The sequence below is a fragment of the Belonocnema kinseyi genome, chromosome 5 (assembly GCF_010883055.1).
Source record: "Belonocnema kinseyi isolate 2016_QV_RU_SX_M_011 chromosome 5, B_treatae_v1, whole genome shotgun sequence".
NCBI lineage: Eukaryota > Metazoa > Arthropoda > Insecta > Hymenoptera > Cynipidae > Belonocnema > Belonocnema kinseyi.
This window is the reverse complement of record NC_046661.1, coordinates 141910265-141933264: the sequence shown is the minus strand read 5'-3', so window position 1 is coordinate 141933264 and position 23000 is coordinate 141910265. Positions and strand designations below refer to the sequence as shown.

Sequence of the window (23000 nt, the reverse complement as noted above, 5' to 3'; positions counted from 1 at the left end):
TAGAAAGAGACGGCACTCCTCGCTCGACTCGTTCTCTCTCTCTCTAAACAGGAGCGTCGGCGGATCAAAGAGACTGTTGGTCTAGACTTTATATGTCTATGTCATTATCTATCACATTCCTAAACAAATCATTTAAAAAATAATAATATACGTGTTTGTTGTCCTTCATAATCTGGAAGAGTCTCGGTGGCACATGCGGTGAACACTAGGCTAGCAAGGGAGTTGTTCATCTCCGGAGAGTCGTGGGACCGGTACCTCTAGAGAAAAAGGTGTTTTCTCTAAGTACTTAAGGCTGTTGCTCTTGGTGGTTCGGAACCCACCTTAAACTGTAGGTCCTTCTTCCACCACCAAGTAAGTGTGTGGAGGGTGTGTAAAGGAATAGAGAAGGTGTAAGAAAAATGTAAACCCTTAGGGGACACATTAGAAGCTTCCATTCCACTTGTTCATAACATTTTTACTCCTAAAATTGAAATTACATCGATTGAATAGCTTTATAAGAGGTCACATAAATTATTCAAATATGTAAAATGTAGTCCTGCCCAATTAAATGACGTTCGCCATCTGCTAAGATCGCGTCAATTTGACAACTTTTTCACTCAACTGCGCGTCTGCGCACGAAAATTTAAGATCTTCCTGTAATGTGCCAACCACTTACGGTAATATTTCTATTGCCAGTTTCGAAAGTCTTACCACTGGCAGTTGGGTCTCCTTATTATTTCTTCATATATAACCCTTTCGTCCAGGATTTTGCGATATTAAAAAGTTTAACTAATGCTATTATTATTATTATAACTAATGAGAATAACTTTATACTAAATGAGACGTGTTTTTAAGAAAATACTTCAAATTTCAGCAACAGACAATTTTTCAACAAAATAGTTAAAATTTTAAGGAAAAAAATATATTTCCAACTAGCAGGATAAATATTTGAGCAAATAAATAATTTTTTTAGAAAATACCAGAATTCTTAGGAATGAAAGATTCGTTTAAATATAAAAAAATAAAAAATTAAAATTTTTAAAGAGAAAATAATGAATTTTCGGAAAAATAGTTGAATTTTAAACTAAATATGATGATTTTCTTAAAATAGTTCAATTTTAAACCCAAAAAATGTTGCTGTTTAAATATTTAAGTTTACAAGCAAATTAATGAATTTTCAAAAAATTCGATGTATTGTTAGAAGTTGGAAGTTTAAATAACTTTGAAACTAACTTTCAACCGAAAAAATGAATTTTTATTGTTGAAGTTTTAATCTGATTAAATAAAAAAATTGAAGAATTAAATTTTTTAAACAAAAAATGAGTTTTCGACCAATCAGTTGCATTTTTAATTAAATACAATGCATTTAGCAAAACAGTTAAAATTATTCGGAATTTTCTATTAGAATTAATTTTTCTGAAAACTTTGAATATTCTTAAAACACTTTTAAATATTTTTTCAAATTTTTAAAAAATCCACGTTTTGTTTGCCATTTTTTTAAGATTTAAAAATTTTGAAATATTCTTGAACCATTGGAAAAATTATCAGCCTTAAAATTATATTTTAGTCTTACAAAATTATACTTTAAAATTGATTAAAATTGATTTTCCATCTGGTCTATAAAAAAGTTACGTTATTTTGTTATTTGAAGAGTTATCTTTATCAATGATTTTATTTTCTATTTTCACGTTGGGTGGAATGATATCTGCACTGATTGATGGTAACCATCTCTGATGATAATAAGATTCCTTCACATTACAAATACCTTTTAAAATGATATGTATTTTTCGTAAAATTTGAGAAAAATTAATTGATAAAAAAATTGCCTAACAATATCCGGGATTTGTTTTTGATAGACTTTGATATCTTGAGAACTTATATTTAATTTTCTAAATTTAAAACTGGATAATTGCAAATTTTTCCAGACATTTTTTGTGTGTAATGTATTTTTTAAGTTCACTTCAAAAATGTGAAAATGCTTACGAATAGTAGTGATGTAACAAAATGTTAATAACATAATTAAAACTGAAATAAATGTTCTGCGTTGATTTTTAATTTAAGTTATTGCGTAGCTAGTAAGACTCAGAATAGGTGCTGAATTTTCTCATTTTGTACAAAAACTGTTTACAAGAATCGAAATTGTTTAAACATCAAGAGGTGAATAGTTGAAATGCTAGAAAAACTTCTACGATCGCATTAATGCGTCGTAAAATGCAGGTACTGGAAAGAGTTTGATTGAAATATATTGCTCCCATTTTAATATTCGTAGAAATAACGGGAGCGCGGGGAGCTAAATTAGATGAACTGCTAGGAGGCTGAATGCGGGTCGGGGAGGGGGGAAAGGGAGAGGGAAAATATGAGAAGCGAGAAGATAAAAAGTAGGTTAGATGGAGAGGAGTAAGGGGGAGAGGGAAGCGAAAGTCTGGTGGCAAGAAAAAATGAGTTGAACGGGTTATATTTGAGATTGAGTAGAAGAGAGGAAGTAACGGCTGGAGAAAGGCAGAAGCTGACGGAAGTAGTAGAAAGGGAGTGTCGGATGAGATAGCTGGGGGTGGGATAGTGAGAAAATGAGAAAAATCAGGGGAAGTATTGTAAACGACAGGAGAAGAAGTAGGGGAAAATAAGAGGTCGGAAAGTAGAGGAAGTGAGAAGAAACGAGGAAAGGCAAAATAGGAGAGGGTCCGTTTAGAAAGTTAGGGATAGGAAAGTAGTGAAAATAAGCGGACGGTAGGGGACGTAGGCGAATTTGGAGGTGGGTGAATGAAGATTGGCGTATGTAAATAAAGGGAAGAAGAGAAGGGAAAGTTAGAAAAAACGAAGGAAGTGAAAAATTTGGTTGTGGGGGACAAAGGTGATGTCAATAATTATTACTGCTTGAAATTATAATTCACACATGGAGAGTTAGGAAATACGGTTTTCTTTGATAGGCTTGAAAGTGTGAGTTCAGATAAAATTCCAGAATAATGTGACCCTCAAAAGTACAATGACAGTGTGAACAGTAATAATACAAAACGTTGAAAAAGAATGTCAAGGAGTTTTGAATAAGCTGAAACTTAATTAAATTTAAAAATTATTTTTGTTTTTATATTTATTTCTTGGATTAAAAATTAGCATTTTTTTTGCAAATTATTTCCTTTGCTGAAAGCTGAAGTATTTAAGTATTTAAGCTACAGTTATTTTTGCATTAAAAAATTTTTGTTGACAGACATCTAATCTAGTTGGTTTAAACTTCGTCTATTTAGTAGAAAATTAACTTAGTTGAAAATGTATCTGTTTTGTTCCAAATAACTTGATTTTTTTTTCAAACATTAATTTTTCTTACTGAAAATTTAGGTATACTTTTTTTGTGGTTCAAGATGGATAATTTTATTCACATATTCGCTTCTGTAAATGAAAATTGAACCACACCATTTTTCGTGGAATTTTTTTTTATAGAAACTATCATCTCCGTTAAAAATATAACTCATCAGTTGGAAAAATTGTTTTTTCCTTTTTTAAATTTATTCTTCTATCAACTGAATATTGACGTATACTGTTTTTGGCCGAAAATTTATCTTTTTCAGTGGAAAATTTATGTATTTGATTGAAAATGTGTCTTCATTTTTGAGAATTCATCTTCTGGGTTCATAATATTCAACTCTTTGATTTAAACTATTTTTTTATCATTAAACAATCAATTATTATTAATAACAGTATTACCCTAGAATAATTTAAGCTAAAAATTAATTCATGTTCAGAAAAATCATTCTTTGAGCAATGTATTATTATATTTAATAATATTTTATTTCGAAATTTTACTACTTCTAATAATATTTTATTAATTAAATGTTAGAAGCTTGCTGTTTTCTTCGGAGTTTTTATCTTGTTGTCTAATTTCCAGTTAAAATGTAGTGACAATGCATGCTATTTGACGAACGTAATTTTTAACAAATTATTACTACCTATAACTATCCTCTCTTTTAGTAATGCTATGCAGATATTTGCGGTTTTTTCTGAAATTTTTTATTTTTGTCCACTTATCACCTAGTGAGATAATAATTAATTCATGTTAAAAAAAATTGTTTACAATATACATTATTATTCATAAATATTTTTTCTAAGAGTAATACTAGAATGGGGTAGTTTTTTCTGAAATTTCCAGCATTTCCTAGACTTTTAGTTGCAAAGTCTTGACGATTTCATTATAGAAGATAATTTGATGACAATCTTATTCTTTTGAAAATCATTTAGATTGTTCTGAGGAATATTACGACAAATTGATTTTTATTGTCTTGATACTTTTCAAAATATTTGAAGTGTCTCAGAATTTTTTTTGAAAATATTTGAAATGATTTAAAGTTTACAAAATATGTTCGAAAAATTAAGAAAGTTAAATATTTTTAAAAATTCTTTTTGAAATTCTCAAAAACCTTTCAAAATTGTTGGACATTCAACAAAATTAATTTTTGTGAATAAAAAATCTTTAAATATGATCTTTCTATCTTATTTTTTATCTTTGAAAATTAAGTTTCCAACATAAAAAAATCATTAGAAACTTTTCCACGAATTTTGGAATTGAAAAAAAGTATTTTGTTGCTTTTTAAAATACACTAAACTCTCACTTTCAGTCAAGTGACAGAGGTTGCCTTCAATTGACATTAGAGTGATTTCGAGGGGACAGAAAGCTAAACTGTTAGGGCCGCCCGACTCGTTTCCAATTTGAATATATATGTATATATAGTTTTCATTCCTCTAGAATCAAACCGAAGGGCCTATGACAAGGCCACCGAACGCGTCCTCGGGTTGCGGATAGAGGGTCCCTATACCAAGGGTTTCTGCTGAATATGGTCACAAAAAGAAATAGCCAGTCGCGGATAATTGTCCAGGGGTAGTCCCGAAGGAATTAACCCCCAAGCGGAGGTGTGAAACCCGTCCCGAAAGCTGAATGGCACCTGGGTGAGATGTCTAGAACGGTGACTCTGGGATACCGGGCAACCTCTCAGAGTACGCAGCCTTATCCTTGCATGCGGGGCTCTACAAGGATGGACGAAACCCTTTCCCTAGCTTCTCGTGGGAACAACAATGACAACACCAAGCATAGTTGTAGTAAGTGCGGTTCAAAACAACAGAACGCGCAGGGCTCCAATGGGTCGGCCAACAATGCCGACCACTCTGGAGCTGTGGGAGCCAATGAAAATGGATTCACTGCGATGGATCGGCAAGATATTGCGACCTTTAGGTAGACGGAGCGATGGAATCACGACCTGCTAGAGTGCTACGATGCGAGTGTGGCCCCTGAACGGGGTTACATGGGCACAGCTGCATGCTCTGTGGAGCGAGAAACACCTGGAGCTATCGCACTTTTTGCAGCAACGCCTGCGAAACCATGCTGAACTACTCCGAAAAAGGGGTCATGTAAACCGAATGTCTTCTCTACCACAGCTTGAACAAGCCGCCAACAGAGAAAGAGAGGCAACACTAAGACTAACCGCAGACAGGCATCCAATAGAGGAAGGGAGATGCTTTATGACCCGGAGAAACATCAACACCAAGGTTTCTCTTAAGCGTAAAGATCTGGCTGAAATGAATGACGAGCTTCGTGGACATTTTTTCGAAGAATCCTACCTCTGGGCTATCAATTATTGTGTGTGTAATGCAGCGAGAGCTTCGGCCGATGCGAACCGTAAAACAAAACCAACGGTTGGTCATAAGACCAAAATACGAATGCATCAACTTGCCATAAAGATAGGCTGGGCAAGGCAGTACGCGTCCCGCATTCAGTGTGTGATTGATTACATTCCATTTGGCAGGAATTTTACCGCCAAGGTTTGAAAGTTCGCGCGCGAACTCTGGACCCGTTATCACACACTTAACAAGTCAAAGTTGCTGACCATCAGGCAGCAGATTGTTGAGAGAATACGGATACTATCTGACGCTAAGAGAAGTCTAGAGCGGAGAGAAAGGTGGGTCAGAGAGAATCAACAGTTTCTCTCTGACCCATCTCGACTCTTCCAAGACCCTCCAGTTACTGTCGAACACCCACCCAAACCAAAAGAGGTCGAAGTATTTTGGAGAGAAGTCTACGAAGTGCAGCATAGACTGCACGAAGACTCAGAAAATATTAATAGCTTCAAGGAGTTATGTGTTGCCCTCATAACACCTGATAAAGAATGCCCACCTATCACTGCCTAGGAGGTGAAAAAAGTATTAAAGGAGATAAAGAACTATTCCGCTTCGTCACTAGATTGTATCAAAACCTTTTGGTGGAAGAAGTTTCCTTCAACCCATTAGAATTTGGCCCGTATTTTGCCCTGATATAAAGTCAGGACAGCCGATTCCAGAGTGGTTGGTGGAAGGGCGCACAACACTTCTGCTGAAAATAGGCAGTTTAGCTGACCCGAAGAATTACAGGCGAATCAATTGTCTGAACACACTGTATAAGATATTAACAGCTATCCTAAATGATAGGATTGTTTGGGCAATTGAACCTGTGTGGCAAGAAATGTATGAGCAACGAGGCTCAAAGAAAGGCTTAACGGGATGTCGGGAGAACCTGCTCATCGATAGATGTGTCTGCAAAGATGCAGCATTCTACCAGCGTGACCTATCAATGGCCTGGATTGATTGTAGGAGAGCTTTCGATTCGACCTCTCATATACTTATCATTTGTCTTTTGGAAAGCTTACACGTTCACTCGCAAATCGTGAGGTGCATAGAGAGATTGATGCCGCTTTGGAAAACCAGATTTACAATCGCATCTGGAAAAAATCGTGTGAAAACTAACAAGGTCACCTTTCAGAGAAGTGTCTTTCAGGGCGACACCATGAGTCCACTTCGCTTTTGCCTTACATTATTGCCACTATCTGTAGCACTTCGCCATACGGACGGGTACTTTTGCGGTAAGCCTGCAGATCAAAAGTACTGAAGACCCTGAAGACCCTGAGCTCGTCGATAGAAGCGCTAAACGACACCTTTGCGCTGGACAGACTTATACATACCCAGGCGTGCCACAGAGCCGCAATCAGGATGTTAGTATCAGAGTTGAGCAAAATGCATCAAATCTTATCAATCTTGAGTACTTATTCGTGAAAGCCTAGACTAAGAAAGCACAAGGGAAGAAATTTCGTGAACAGCTCTTCGAGAAGAGGATTCATGTCGTTTGAGCCAACTTTTGCTTTCCTTAAATCATCCCTATTGAAGTCTGGTACGGAGGGATTCATTTTGGCATGCTAAGACGGTGTCATTTTCACCTTAACATACCGTCGCCACATTTCGAGCCAAGACATTTCTGATCATAGCTGCAGGGCGTGCCATGCACACCCCGAGCATTTAGCTCACATACTACCTAGTTGTCCAACTCACGCGGGAACGACCTAGATTCAAAGGCACAATGCGGCACTTTTTATTTATTACCATCTCTGTCACTCTTACGACATTAACCTTAATATCGCTCCTCTGAATGCTCCTCGAGAAATCGACTCAATTGTCGAGAATGAGAAGTGCCGCATATAATGGAACTTTATATTTTCGACAACTGTTTCTGTTGCACACTCGAGGCCAGACATGGGTCTTCTTGACTTCGAGAAGGGAACCATGTTCGTTATCGGACTTTCGGCACCAGCTGACAAGAACATCATAGTTAAGGAGAATTAAATGAAAGAGAGGTATAGAGACCTTATAAGGGAGTTGCAACAATTGTACCCTGAATATTCTGTTAAACTAATCGTCCTTATCATCGGCGCTCTTGGAGGTGCCAAGCTTTCACTTGCTAATGGCCTAAAAAGTATCCCTGCGTGTCAAGAATATGCTAAAACTCTTACGGGAAAAATGCAGAAGGTGGTAGTTCTTGGGTCGTTTCGTGTTCTCAGGGTGCACGAAACTTTTGCCGGATCGTTGTATTGATTCCATTATAGACTGTAACCAGCTATGTCACGGTCGAGAGACGAGGTTGTGGCTGAAATTTTACGACGATTTCACTGGGAGCGGGTGCAATTTTGCAGATTAGCACCCGCTCCTAGCGAAATACTGGGGTTGTCCTGATGACAAATTTTTACTTTTATATTAGGATGTCGCAACAGCTCTCGCCCTACTCCCCTGAGAAACTACGTAAGACAGCAGTTCTAGAAGGACTGATTTTCCACATTTTACTAGCGAAAATCTAAAAGCCGCATTTTTAATAAAAAAACATTGATTTTTAACACAAAAAAAAACAATTTTGGACAAAAACGCTTAAATTTGTAACCATACACATTAAATTATATTTTTTAATCAAACAAATAACATTTCAACCAAACATATTAATACTCTGCGGAAATGGAAAAAATTGTAAGAAAATACAGTAATTAAAAAATATTTCGAAAAAAGTTAAAGTTTTAGTTTGAAAAATTCATTCTCCTTTTGAAAAAGTAATTTTCAAGCACTAAAAGTTAATTTTTTACCAAGAGAAGACAAATTTTGAATAAAAGAGATTATTTTAGAATAAAACCGATAACTAGCTACATTTTGTCATAATAATAAAATTGTATGAGGAACAAATTCTTTGCCTTATTTTCATCATTTTGAATTTTCATTTCCTTAAAATTGATTTTTTAAAATAAAAACTCATGCAAAATTTGTTCATGGATCATAGAATTTTTTTTCTGATCTTGATACCTTACAAAATGGCTATAAATTGAAAAAAAAATTCTGAAATCTTCCATAATCAGGAATTTTGAATTTTTACGATTTTTAGTGGGTTTGAAACAAGAAAATTTTGGTTTTCAAATTTCTGAGAATTGAAAGAAGGATACATTTTATTTTCTACTTTTTTATTGTCTTCTTTTTCTTCTTTAAAAAGTAATTTTCAATGTCTTGAAAGGAATGCAATTTTTTCTCTTTAATATTTTATTTTTTGTTTTTATTTTTCTTGCAGAAAGGTTTTATTTCATTATACGAAATTCGGCAATCTCCATTAATCAGGATCTTTGATTTAAAGAAAATGAAGATCCATGTTGGCCCTCCTTTCTTCACTCTAGCGATTTTCTTCAGTTTTATTGGTAAATATAATAATATACATTGTAACTAAGTCTCCCAAATTTCGTGTGCCTACCGCTAGACATGACCTGACCGGGAGTGGTCCAGGTGGGAAACCTAGCCACCAGAGGGCAGCAACATACCTGCCTGTCGCGCCTGAATGGACCAAGTTCGTAGGTCACACACTTCTGACCCATGAACAATCCTCGAAGCTCCTTTGAATTTTTATTTGGCGCCAGATAGGGTCCTCCCTATCAAAACTTCGACCACGATGTCCCCAGTTCGTTAAAAATACATACATTTCATTTCTCATTCAACTGTTTGTCTAAATGTACAAATAATTTGTCGAAAAAATTAAAAAAATGCAATTTAAAATTTTACGATCGCGACTTGAACTCTAGCGTGGACAGCTTTCAGCGCCGCCTCTCGGAACTTTATGGTCTGCAGCGCACATAATTCAAACATTGTATTTTCAATTCAAGTTTACTCAAAAAAGCATGGGAATTCCAAAAAAAGAGAGGCAGGGGTGTAGGAAAAAGACCTTGATGCCCGATTTAGTATTTCAAGTATTAGAATTATTCTAATTCTATTTATTTTTTTTTCAGAATTATGTTCACAGTACAATGAAGACATTCTAGTGGATGAAAAAATGAATCTTCCATATAACCTGGACATCTTTTACAGTGGAAAGAATAGTAAAGATATACTGATAAGTGATGGGCACAATCAAGAAACATACGGGCTAATACACGATGATTATGATATCCTGGTTTGCGAATTAGAAACATATGATGGACAAACATGGGTGCGTATATTAATGGCAGACGAAGAACAAGTGAAGGTGGACATGAGCAAAACTTTTGCGCGGACTCAAGCTGTCACATACTTATATGACCTCAAATTTGACAAAGTGTTTCAGTAAAAAAATATTTGACATTTCTGACTGCACATCTGTTTTTATGTCGACACCCGCCCTCGCTTAAGGAAAAACCAAAAAAATATTTTGGGGTTTTAGTTACAGGGATTACTGGTTACGGAAATAATTTGGCACAACAGCAGCGCCACCTACTGTGCAGTAGTTGTGCGTAGGCTTGGTACAGTTGTTATACCGATTTTGGCGCAGCGGACGCCCCAAATTAGTTCTCCCAAATAGTACCCGTGGTATCGATGCGCATGCGTGAATAATCGCTTTTTAATTGTTCTGCGTAACGCATGTATTTAACTGGACCATCTTCGAAGGCACTTTGCTTAACGGTGCAGCAAGTAAGCGAAATAAATAAACAACATTCGCCCGAACGATTGCCACAACTGGGGTGCTAGTAGGTACTGACAACTGCTGTCGAGAAATTCTTTCGGCGCACTCAGTTATTAACTTTTTTTAATAATAACATTCCGACATTATTTTGTATTAGTTTCCTTAAAAATTACTTTCCTATTCCTAAGTTAAAAATGTTCGATAATTTGGTGTGGAAGGCGCAATGAATTTCTGAAGTAAGCTTTCACTGTGCCAAACTCATTTAAAACGAAGCAATAAAAAATAAGTTATTCAAAAATTAAACATCTAAAGATCAAACCTTAATTCCGAATAATTATAAAAAGATGGAAATTCGCTCTAGAAATTCATTGCATAACACGCATGAAATAATATAAACAATTGAAAGTTATTGTAATTTCTTTTCATTCTACTGTTCTTGTTAGCCATAAGTTAAAAGTATTTTTTTTCAAATAAAGCATTTTCTGATCTAAAAAATTTAATTTATTATAAACGGAATGTACAATCGCTATGAAAGAATTGTTAAAATAATTTTTTTAGGAAGTTACAAACTTTATAATTCCTTCTTGAGATTTTTATATGTATTTTGAATTTTATGGATAAGAGTCTGAATTTTCTATTTTTCCACAATATTTTTGATAAATAGTTTGACTCAAACTAATAATTAAAAGTAACTTTTACTAAATCATCATACGGGAAATAATCGCAATAAACATTACATATTGTCTAGATTATCAATAGATGACAGACAACTCAGTGGCGCCCTCTACAAAAATCATTCAAAAATCTTTAAATTAAACAAAATGACTAGGCTAGATTTTTTTGCTATTTTTTTCTTCACAATGAGCTATGAATCGCTTTTGTAAAGTCAACCCTTATTAAATAAACTACTCCCTGATATGAAAACAAGTATTAAAAAAAATATTCAAAAAATTACTAGGCTAGATTCTTTTGCTATTTTTTTGCTTTCAAATATGACATTGAGCACTTTCATCAAATCAAACCTTATTGTAAAAAGCGACCCCCTGTAATGAAAAGAAGTATTGAAAAGAAGTATTGAAACTTCATTGACACTAGAAAATTCTTAAATTGATTCATTTTTACAATTTCATATCTCACTGGTGGTAAGGGGTTGATTTTAGGCGTTAAGGGTTAGAGCAAAAAATCAAAAAGGGTGTCCCAAAAATCAGAGACTTCATTAACACTGGAAAATTCTAAAGAAGATTATTTTTTCACAATTTCATATGTACGTGGTAGACAAGGGTTGATCTTAGACGTTAAGGGGTAGAGCCGAATAATTAAAGAGGGTATTTTTGAGGAGCCCGAAAATCAGAGAATCCATTGACACTCGAAAAATATTCAAGAAAATTATTTTTTTACAATTTCATATTTACGTGGTAGAGAGGGGTTGCTTTTAGACGTTAAGGGCTGGAGCCAAAAAATTGAAGAGGGTGTTTTCGAGGAGCCCAAGAATCAGATACTCCATTGACACTGGAAAATTCTCAAAAGGATTATTTTTTTACAATTGCATATCTACGTGGTAGAGAGGGGTTGATTTTAGACGTTAAAGGTTGATGACAAAAAATGTAGTCCATATTTTTGAGGAGCCCAAAAATTAGAGACTCTAGTAACATTGTAAAATTGAAAAAAAAATGGACAAAGTCAAGATCTACCCCTCTCTACCACGTATATATGAAATTGTAAAAACATCATCTTTTTCAGAATTTCACGTTGTCAATAGAGTCTCTGATTTTGGGGCTCATCGTAAATACAAACTTCGATTTTTGGGCCCCATCCCTAAATCTCTAAAAACAACCCCTCTGTACCACGTAGCAATAAAATTCTGAAAAAATAATCTCTTAGGACATTGTCCAGTGTCAATGAAGTATTTGATTTTTGCGCTCCTCAAAAATACCCTTTTCGATTCTTTACCCCAACCCTTAACGCCTAAAATCAACACATCTCCACCACTTAGGTATGAAATTGTAAAAATTAATCTTTTTAAGAACTTTCCAGTGTCAATGGAGTCTCTGATTTTCAAGGTTCTCGCAAATATCGACCAGAATTTTTTGGCTCCAACCCTTTACGTCTAAAATCAACCCCTCTCTACCACGTAGACACAACTTTGTTAAGAAATCATCCTTTTTAGAATTTTTCAGTGTCAATAGAGTCTCTAAATTTTAGGCTCCTTTAAAATACCCTTTCCGATTTTTTGGCTACAACCCTTTAGGTCTAAAATAACCCCTCTCTACCACGTAGATACAACTTTGTCAAAAAATAATCTTTTTTAGAATTTTTTCAGCGTCAATGGAGTCTCTGGTTTTCGAGCTGCTCCAAAATACCCTTTTTGATTTTTTAGTTCTAACCCTTAACAACTGAAATTAACCCCTCCCTGCCACGTAGATAGGCAATTGTAAAAAATGATCTTCATGAATATTTTACCAGTGTCAATGGATTATCTCAATTGTAGGCTCTTCAAAAATACCCTTTCCGATTTTTCCGCTCAACCCTTAACGTCTAAAATCAACCCCTCTCTATCGCGTAGATATACAATTGTAAAGATATAATCTTTTTGAGAATTTTCCAGCGTCAATGGAGTCTCTGATTTTTGGCCTCCTCAAAAATACCGACTACAATCTTTTTGGGACCGACCCTTTACGTCTAAAATTAACCCCTCTCCACCACGTAGATATAACTTTGTCGAAAAATAATCTTTTTTAGAATGTTTTAGTGTTAATGGAGTCTTAATTTCAGGCTCCTCAAAAATACTATTTCAGACTTTTTGCTTCAACTCTTAAAGTCTAAAATCAACCCATCTCTACCACGTAGATATGAAATTGTAAAAAAATAATTTTCCTAAATATTTTTTCAGTGTAAATGGAGTATCTGATTTTTGGGCTCCTCAAAAATACTGACTACAATTTTTTATCTACAACCCTTTACGTCTAAAATCAACCCCTCTCTACCACGTAGATATGTAATTGTAAAAAAATGATCTTCATGAATATTTTACCAGTGTCAATGGATTCTCTAAATTGTAGGCTTTTCAAAAATATTCTTTCCGATTTTTTGGCTCAACCCTTAACGTCTAAAATCAACCCCTCTCTACCACGTAGATATAACTTTGTCAACAAATAATCTTTTTTAGAATTTTTTAGTGTCAATGAAGTCTGAATTTTAGGCTCCTCAAAAATACCTTTTCCGATTTGTTTTCTCCAACCCTTAACATCTAAAATCAACCCCTCTCTACCACGTAGATATGCAATTGTAAAAAATAATCGTTTTGAGAATTTTCTAGTGTAAATGGAGTTTCTGATTTTTGCGCTCCTCGAAAATACCCTCTTTAATTATTTAACCCCAACCCTTAACGTATAAAATGAACCCCTGTCTGCCACGTAGATATGAAATTGTAAAAAAAATTATCTTCTTAAGAATTTTCCAGTGTTAATGAAGTCTCTGTTCTTTGGGATCTTAAAATACACCCTTTGCGATTTTTTGCTCTAATTCTTAAAGCCTAAAATCAACCCCTAACCACCACTTAGATGTAAAATTGTACAAATGAATCTTTCTAAGAATTTTCCAGTATCAATCAAGTCTCTCATTTTTGGGCTCCTCGAAAACACACACTCCAATTTTTAGCCCTAACCATTAACTAATATAAATTTGTCATAAAAAATCTTTTTGGAAATTTTCCAGTGCCCATGAAGTTTCAATACTTTTTTAAATACTTTTTTACATTACAGGGGGTGGCTTTTACAATAAGGGTTGGTTTTACGGAAGTGTGTAAAATCACATTTGAAAGCAAAAAAAATAGGAAAAAAATCTAGCCTAGTCATTTTTTCATTACTTTTTAAAAATACTGTTTCTCATTACAGGGGTTGCTTTTTACAATAAGGGCTGATTTTATAAAAGTATATAATATCACATTTGAAAGTAAAAAAATAGCAAAAGAATCCAGTTTAGTCATTTTTCAATATATTTTTTAATACTTATTTTCATTACGCTCAGTTGTCTGACCTGGTCAATATGACACGTCAGAAATGTTTTGTCACCCTTCGGTATTGGATGAATACAACCCTCACCCTTCCCCGCGGAAGGCGAAAATACTATGCTATTTATAAAAATTGGCGATATAAGTTTTGTTTTTTCACGCATTGCCGGAAACCAGTAACCAGACGCATTAAAATTACAGGTTAGAAAGAGAATTTCCACATGTTGTGTAGCATGACGTCTCTTACAGGTTTAATTCCATGACTTTGCATGAATTTATTCGACGTGTTGAAAATCACTACGCTCAGAGTATGTAAAAAAAGGACTCACGGTGTACGTAGTAAAATTCACCACACTGGTAAAATTACCAACTGCGTATAAATTTCTGTTTTCGAACGAAAATTTCTCCACTTCATTGTAATTTTAGATTAGTCAGTATTATATTCCACACTTTTATTGCTCACTTTTTGCGAAAGAACGAATGAAAGTGACTGGTTTAAAAATATAAATTTTGTGCGATATACGCTTGCCTAATTATGAATATGTTATAAATATGTTTTTAATATGACCTTAATGATTTAAGTATTTGATGTTAGGTTGCTATGTTGGAGAAACTTTCCACTTTCCATTGTTCCATTTCACGTCACATATTAAATTTCAGTTAAGGTGAGAATTTCACACTTTTGTTCAATTTTAGATACATTTCACTTTTTACATACGTCTAGCGTACTAAAATTCCACAACCTTTTTCAGTGGTGTAGTCTATCTTCGGTAGTCTGAAGCTCGTCTCTTAGTTCACGAATGTTCAAAATAATATTTCGTAATCATTAATTTTATTATGATTAATCATTAAAGTTGATTAGACAAAGTTGCATAAAATTAAAAAATGAATTGAACTATACTAAAAAAAACTTTGAAAATAAATAATGGGAAACATTAGAATTGTAGACATTTATACATTAAAACCTTGGAACTCAAACCAATACGAATTTCATTTAAATATGAAAAAATGGTGTCACTAAAAATTGTGATATTAAAAGGTTTTGTAATCAAACCTTTTAAGATGTAATTATTTGAAGTGAATTTAAATTACTCAAAAAGCTAATAATATTTTAATTGCTAAACATACTTTTCAACTTTTAATTAATTAAATTTTAATGGCTAAATTAAAGCCTAATAAAAGGGAAAAATTAAAAATGAAGCGTTCAAAATGTAAATTCGAAACTCTAAAATTGTAAACGTTGAAAATTACAAAAATTATTCATTTACTGATGCTTCAATTTCAGTTATATAGTTTAATTTTTATCTTTTTTGAGTTTAAAACTAAGTTTAAATTTTTTAATTTAAAACCTTCCTTTAGCATTAATATTCAAGCTTAAAAGTTTACAATCAAATATTTTTTAATTTCCAATGACTTATTTGCTCAAATATTCAACTGAAAATTAGACAATTTGAAGACATTGCATTAAAAATTAAAACAAAGAATACATAACAGGTTTGCTGTAATATGATTTCATTTTTTGAAATTGTACAATTTTAAGCTTTGCAATTCGAAATTGCTTCACATTTACATTTGAAATTATCAAATTAAAAACTGAATATTAAGGCTTTTAATATAAAATTTTGGAATATTTAATAGAAAAATGTTGTTGTAATTTTCAATAATTGTTTGAATTTTAAAATAAAAAATTGTAAAATGGTAAATTTTAAAACTTCCAAGAATTATTTAAAAAAATAATTAAAGAAAAAATTTTAGTTTCAAAGTCTTAAAGATTTAATTGTTTTATAATTGCGTATTTAAAGCCATGATTTTGAATAAAAACTATTATTAAACACACGAATTTTGAAGTACGAGAAATCTCCCATTGTCATAATGCTCTTTCAGTTTTATCTCGGTTCAAGTTTCTGCAGCTTCTCATGGGTGGATAGCCACCCTGTTTTTTTTACATGAAATCGTTTTTTCCAACAAAAATCAATAAATTCCCAAAAAATTTGCAATTTAGAGCAATTGATTCCTACATAATATTAGTGTTCTTCGTCGGTATCTCCTAGTACTAAAAAAAAATCAATCTCAAGCTTGAACAATTTAGGATTATTAAAGTAAAGTAATTATAAAAGTAAATTAGTTGACTTATGCTTAGAAAGGAGCTGCTCATTACAAATACTTGGTTTAGGCATAAAATGATTCAAAGGAAACCTGATTCAAAGGAAATAGCCACACTATAATTAACTTTGTTGTTGTGGATGAAAGACTAAGAGGGCTGGTGAAAGATACAAGGGCCGTGAGGGGTTCTAAATGCAATACTGATCATTACGTTCTGATCACCAAAATTAACTTAGGTCCGGGTTGAAGGAAAAAAAGAACCAAGAAAACCAAGAAAAATTTGGCGACAAATAAGTGGTTAATAAAAAGAATGTCAGTAGAGTGAATGTTGCCTGGAACAAAAGACTTCGAAAACTATTGGTCCCAAGTGGAGAAACTCACATGAAGACTTTGTGTGGATCTTCACTTGGGGTGATTGCTAAAGAGATTGATCAGCAACCTGGGTGGAAGCGGTGTTGCGGAGCAAACGCGTTATTTAAATAAATATCATGAGAATTCTGAATCAATCTAAAATTTGTATATCCCTTCCTCACATCACTCCCTTTCCCACCGAGTGAGTCACGCCTACCTCGAAAAGAAAATGGCTTAATGTAGTAATAATAATATTAATAATAATAATAATAATAATAATCATATTTAAAGCCCTTCCGAAGGTGTTCTCGCCTTGATGTCGCGGTACAGAGCGGCCTGTCGTGGACAGAGCATTGGAGATTAAACAACAGGTTGATTTGGCTCAGAAAAACGACGGCAATAAACATCAGTTAGGAAAAGCCGCGTCCAAAGGTCATGCCGGAGCAACTGATGTTCTTCGTCAAATTAATGATGATCCAACACCACTACATCTTCCAGAAGTGGATGGCCTTATACAACCAGAGGCAGAAGCAGAGGTTCAGCAACCAAAAAGGTGACAAAAATGGACATATTATATGAACAGAGATGTTATGCGCTTTTATTTTCGTCAAAATAATGTGGGCAACGTGTGAGGAGAGAACATCTTAGACTCTTCTTACTTAAATACCCAGAGATAGCCACAAAAATAAATGAGTAGAATCTGACAGATCGAAAACACTGAATATCTGTAAATAGACTGATTTCGGCTGTTGAAATAGCTGTTATCAAAATGGAAGTGGAACATCAGCTTCTTATTGATGAACTCGCCTTAGAATATGTGGACAACGAAGATTTGATTAAAGTTGGAGGCATAGGTACTAGGGATAATCAACATCATGTACCGGATTCATCACAAGCACATCTGGATATTAATAACGATGATGTGGATAGGGAAATTCCAGAAAAACTAAAGCACCTTGAAAGGAATTTTGGTCATGCATTATTAGAGTTCAGATATGTAGAACCAACAGTAAGGCATTCTCTGCCCAAAATGAACTTCGCGAATGATGTGCGTACAATAATAGCACGTCTCGACAGCAAGGTTTTACCAAAGTATGTGAACGTAGCACAAACTGCGTTAGAAGTGCAAACCCTTGTATACTGTGCAGCTATGCCAACCGTTAGAACGTTGGACCGGAAAGCTATGTTTGCAAATGCAGTTTTTGTCTCAGCAAGGGATCGAGATCCACCATGTAAAATCAGGTTGGATATGTATGTCAGCAAAGTAAGGTGCAATTGGGTTGATTAATTCAATATAAAAAAGGAAATAGAACTAGAAAGCTGATAAACCATGTTACTAAAATCATCCACCCTCGGCAGATCGAGTCATTAACACCAGAAATATTGGATGAAATTTTAGACTCTTAACGAAAAAGACTTGATGTTCTTACTGCCAGACTGCGTCCATACAAGAAAACTAGTGCACGAAGGCAACAAAATCAAAACTTTCAGATAGATGAAAGAAGGTTCTATTGTGAACTGAGATTAAAGCCAAATAACCAGCAAGACACTGATGTCCCTCAATTGGAAGACATGACTAACTACTGTTCGGGTGATTGTGGAAGAATAAAAAGATGCAATTTGGACATTTTGTGGTTTAAACTGGTTTCAGCGCTCTTGAAAAAGGCAAGTAATTAGAAAGCTTCAGGTCCGGGCATGGTGCACAACTTCTGGTATAAGTACCTGACGAGTGTGCATCTTGCGTTGGATAGGTTTTTTCAGAAGATCTTTGAACACCCAGATTTTATTTTAGACTTTATGCTCCCGGTTACTACGTATGTGTTACAAAAAAAACCAAACGCTCAAAATCTGACTTTAGGCCGATAGCCTGTCTTCAAACAATTAATAAATGTCTCACAGCTAACACATCGTTCAATAAGTCCCGAGACTAACCCTGAGATGGTGCTAGTAGTACCAAACTAGCCACGTTTTCCTAAAGTGCGAACCTTCACATGAAACGTGTAAAAATTTCACGTCGATTGGACCACAAACAGCAAAGTTATCGAGGTTAGAGTAAAGTCACTTTGTAATTTGTTTGAAAAATGGAACAAACCGAGTTTCGCGTGTTGATTAAACATTGTTTTTTAATGGGTAAAAACACCGCAGAAGCCCAGCAGTTGCTTGAAAAACGTTACCCGGACTCCTCTCTATTCAAATTAGCGATTTATTGTTGGTATGCTGAGTTTAAACGTGGTCGTACGGACACAAACGATGCGGAACGTTCGGGTAGGCCATTGGAAGCCGTTACACCGGAAAATGTAAGTGAAGATTTAAAAATCATAATAAAAAATCGCAAAGTAAAGGTCCGTGAGATTGTAGAAATGACACATATATCGTCTGGAAGCGTATTTACAATCCTTCATGAAAAATTGAGCATGAAAAAGGTTTTTTCCAAGTGGGTGCCGCGATTGCATTCAATGGAACAAAAAAAGCAACGTATCGATGATTCAGAGAGCTGTTTATCGCTATTTACTCGCAATAAAAAGGATTTCCCGCCTCGATACGTGACCATGGATGAAAGATAGATACATCATTTCACTCCGAAGTCGAAGCGGCAATCATCTGAGTGGCGCAAGGCTGGCGAAAGCCGCCTAAAGCGTCCAAAAACGCAGCAGTCTGCTGGCAAAGTCATGGCGTCATTTTCATTGACTACCTGGCAAAAGGTAAATCGATCAATAGTGATTATTATATTGACTTGTTGGTACGTTTAAAGGAGGAGATCACAGCAAAACGACCGCACATGAAGAGGAAAAAAATCCTTTTTCACCCAGACAATGCACCATGCCACAAGTCCATGAAAACAATGGCAAAAATCAACGAGTTGGGCTTTCATTTGCTTTCCCAACCCCCGTATTCGCCAGATTTAGCCCCTAGCGACTACTGGCTCTTTGCTGATCTAAAAAAATGCTCCAGGGAAAAAAATCTGGCTCGAATGAGGAGGTCATTGCCGAAACTGAAGCCTATTTTGAAGCAAAGGATAAATCTTTCTATAAACATGGTATAGAAATGTTGGAAAGGCGTTAGAAAGATTGTATCACTCTAAAAGGAGATTATGTTGATGAATAAAAATGATTTTTGAAAAAAAATGTTGTTTTCGTTGTTAGTCTCGGGACTTATTAAACGATGTTTTATCATTACAGATAAGGAATATTCATATTGCCACGAGAATGACATTCTTACAGAAGAGCAAAAAGGATGATTTAAGAACTTGCGAGGCTGTGAAAATCTAGTCACTATAGACGCTGTTGCCATGACTATTTGCTTGAAGTTTTAAAACGTTACAAAATCTGCCCACGCATTATTGACTTTTGAAGTCATGCGATGAGGCTCTGGGGTCCAAGTATCAAGTATTTTAATCATGAACAACCAAGGATAACTATATCAATACGCTTTACGGCGGGTATATTTCAAGGAGACTCCTTCAGTGCACTATTGTTCTGTTTAGCGTTAGATGCATTGAGAAAAACACTGAACAGGATGTGTCATGGGTTCAGAATTCATGATAGTGAGGATTGTCATCAAGTGACCGATCTTTTGTATGTGGATGACATAAAGTTGTACGCTAGTTCAGCCCAAAAACTGCAGCAAATGATGCATGTCACAAAGCAGTTTTTCAATGATATCCACATGGAGTTCGGACTAGATAAATGCAGAGCAGTGCATTTAATCAGAGGGGAATTAGGGACCGCAGAGTTAGAAAACGAGTTCGAAAATGACATCGAGGCAATGGCTGCAGGCGAATCATATAAATATTTTGGTATTCTTGTATCTAAGGGTATTCAGCATACGATCGTTAAGATAAGCCTAACGACTGCCTTTACTACGAGCCTCAGATTCCTTACGAAGTGTTTTCTCATCTCGACAAAAAAAATACGGGCAATCAACCTATACAACCAAGATCTACAAGTAGAGCGAGTTAAGGCATGAAGTAAAAACCATATGGAGGAATGTGAAACATGAATCTATTCATCCCATTGTGATTTCGGCTACAGGTAATGTGCGCGCAAGATACACTAAACATCTAGAAAATTTAGAAGTCGGTTGGGTATTGGCAGCAGCTCAGAAGGCGGTTTTATTAAACACCTGTCGCAATGTAAGAAACTTTCTAGACCAGCAGGAAGTGAGAGACTAAAAACCCGTGGAGTGGCAGATGGTAGCTTTAAGAAAGCATCCAGATGTGACTGTTGTTATCTCCAACGCTCGTAGCTGCTCGTAATTGTATGCCAGCAGCGTCATCGCAGGAGGTTTCAAGAATCGTATTGAATTAGTTGAATTAAATTACAACCTTCTAATCTCATGAGTCACGTGACGTGTAAGTCTGTGGCTATGCTATATAACCGGGTTCACCAGAATTAAAGTTTAATAAAATGAAATTAAAAAGAAAGATTTTTGAAGAGGGCAGAAACTCAAAAATGTAAATTTTAACTGTGTTCAATTCATACTTCAATTTTTAACAGTTTAAAATTTAACCTTTGAGAATTAACCTGTTTTAAAAATGATGAACCCTGAAAATGGCGTTCTGAACTGTTAAAAACTCGAGAAAAAAATATTTAAAAAATAAATAAAAACACGAGCTAACAATGTAATATTTACATCATTTTACCTGGTTACCATGAACCTGTATATCCTTCACTTGAGATGCAAGAGACCTGTTCACTGCTGGAATGAAGAACCCAGAGGATCTTTTGACGACTCAGAAGCTCTCCCGATGCTTGAAAATCACGCAGACGAACATCTTTTCGATTGTATTCCATTTTTAGGAACACAGTCGACCCTCCAATATTTCCACGTTTGACACACGCGTGTTAGGACTGGTTTTCGAGACCTGCACGTAGTCTTCTAAACCGATTATATTACTTTAAGAACGATAACGAGAATAAGAATATTACCGAGAATATAACCGAAAATTAAATTCTCTGACAATTTATGAGAATTTAAGAATTACTTTAGTTGTTAGAAAATTGCATTTTCGGGCTAACTTGGGACGATTTTTTAAATTTAGGTATATAATAAGCATCTGGTCACGCGTTTGTTACTTCGCTGATCTTCGTAAATCTTCGTATGCGACTTTTGCCAAAAATAACTCGTGCAGTTGAAAAGAGACAAGAGGTGTGTGAGAGAGAGATAGACAGAGAAAGAGGTCAATTGTCGCCGAATACTCCTGCCACCGTTGAAAACCATTTGGCTTTCTTATTTTCACTTCTTAGGAGATCCGAAAAATACATTCGCAGCCCCGGGGCTTAGGACTGCAAACGGATTCTGGGGTTCCTTTGGAAATAGATTTAAATAAATGTAACATCAAATTTTCCATATCCAAAACAATGTCGGTAGTGGAAATAAATTCACTTTAGTATAGGTTGTCCTCAAATATTCGTCCCAGTATCCCCTATTATACCCTATATTCAGTTAAGGTCCTAAAGGTACCCTATTTTAAATATTTAGGCCCTAAAGTTCCCTATTTGCGGCCTATTCTGGGAATTGCAAAAAAAAATATAAGAAGAGCAAAGCTGCTTAGAGTCAGGCATTTAAAAAAAAATCCGGGAAGTTCTGTTAGAAATAACTGAAAAATAATTAGGGCTTCCACACAGTCGTTGTAATTTTTTTTTTTAAATCATGTTTTATTCATTTTTTAAATGAAAAGATTACATTAGTCACTTTTCTTTCAAAATATTAACTCTTATGTTAGTCGTTTTTCAATTTAGATCTAAACCTCTTTCTGAATTGTCTTGAATTCTTTTGAAGTATGTCTAAGAAAATTGACACATATATGGGAAGCTTGAATTTGCGGAGCACTGGGAACTCGATGGGGAGGGGAAAGTAAACCTAAAAGAAAAGCAACGCGTGATCTTAAATAAGAGTGGACTTATCCGGGCGTAAACTTAAACGGAGTTTCAGTGCATTAAATTTCAATTAAAAATAATGTTTTTTGTTAGTATAATTTTTATATAATATATACGCGTTGCATTGCTTCCATGTGATCCGCTGCCGTAATGAAATAATTTGAAATACAAGGCTTTGAGGCGAAAATTACAAATATTGAAAATGTATACTTAGCTTCATATATAGCAACTTTAATTGACCAGACCGACCAAATTTAGTGCAAATAAATTTACTATTTGTTCAAAAAAAATTTAATAATATTTTAATTTTCACTAAGCTATTAAAATTAGCGTCATAATGGTTTATGGTTAGCCCCTTTTTATTAGAATCTGCATGTGAAAGGAATAAAGAATGGTGTAGAGATTCATCGTAAGATGAAAAATAAAGTTCTGC

The 23000-nt window shown here is 34.7% G+C and overlaps 1 protein-coding gene across 4 annotated transcripts in view; it reads left to right on the top strand.

Moving 5' to 3' along the window:
- LOC117172456 overlaps positions 1-10820 on the top strand; it is a 13311-nt gene extending 2491 nt beyond the window's left edge. For 3 of the 4 annotated variants that reach the window (XM_033360408.1, XM_033360409.1, XM_033360407.1), the window contains 3 exons: positions 8870-8993; positions 9576-9775; positions 9986-10820. In XM_033360408.1, the coding sequence (XP_033216299.1) occupies positions 8936-8993; positions 9576-9775; positions 9986-10123 (396 nt within the window). In that variant the 5' untranslated portion in view covers positions 8870-8935 and the 3' untranslated portion in view covers positions 10124-10820. The remainder of the gene's footprint in view (positions 1-8869; positions 8994-9575; positions 9776-9985) is intronic. The other variant, XM_033360405.1, reaches the window with a different exon arrangement.
- Positions 10821-23000: the final 12180 nt, after the last annotated feature.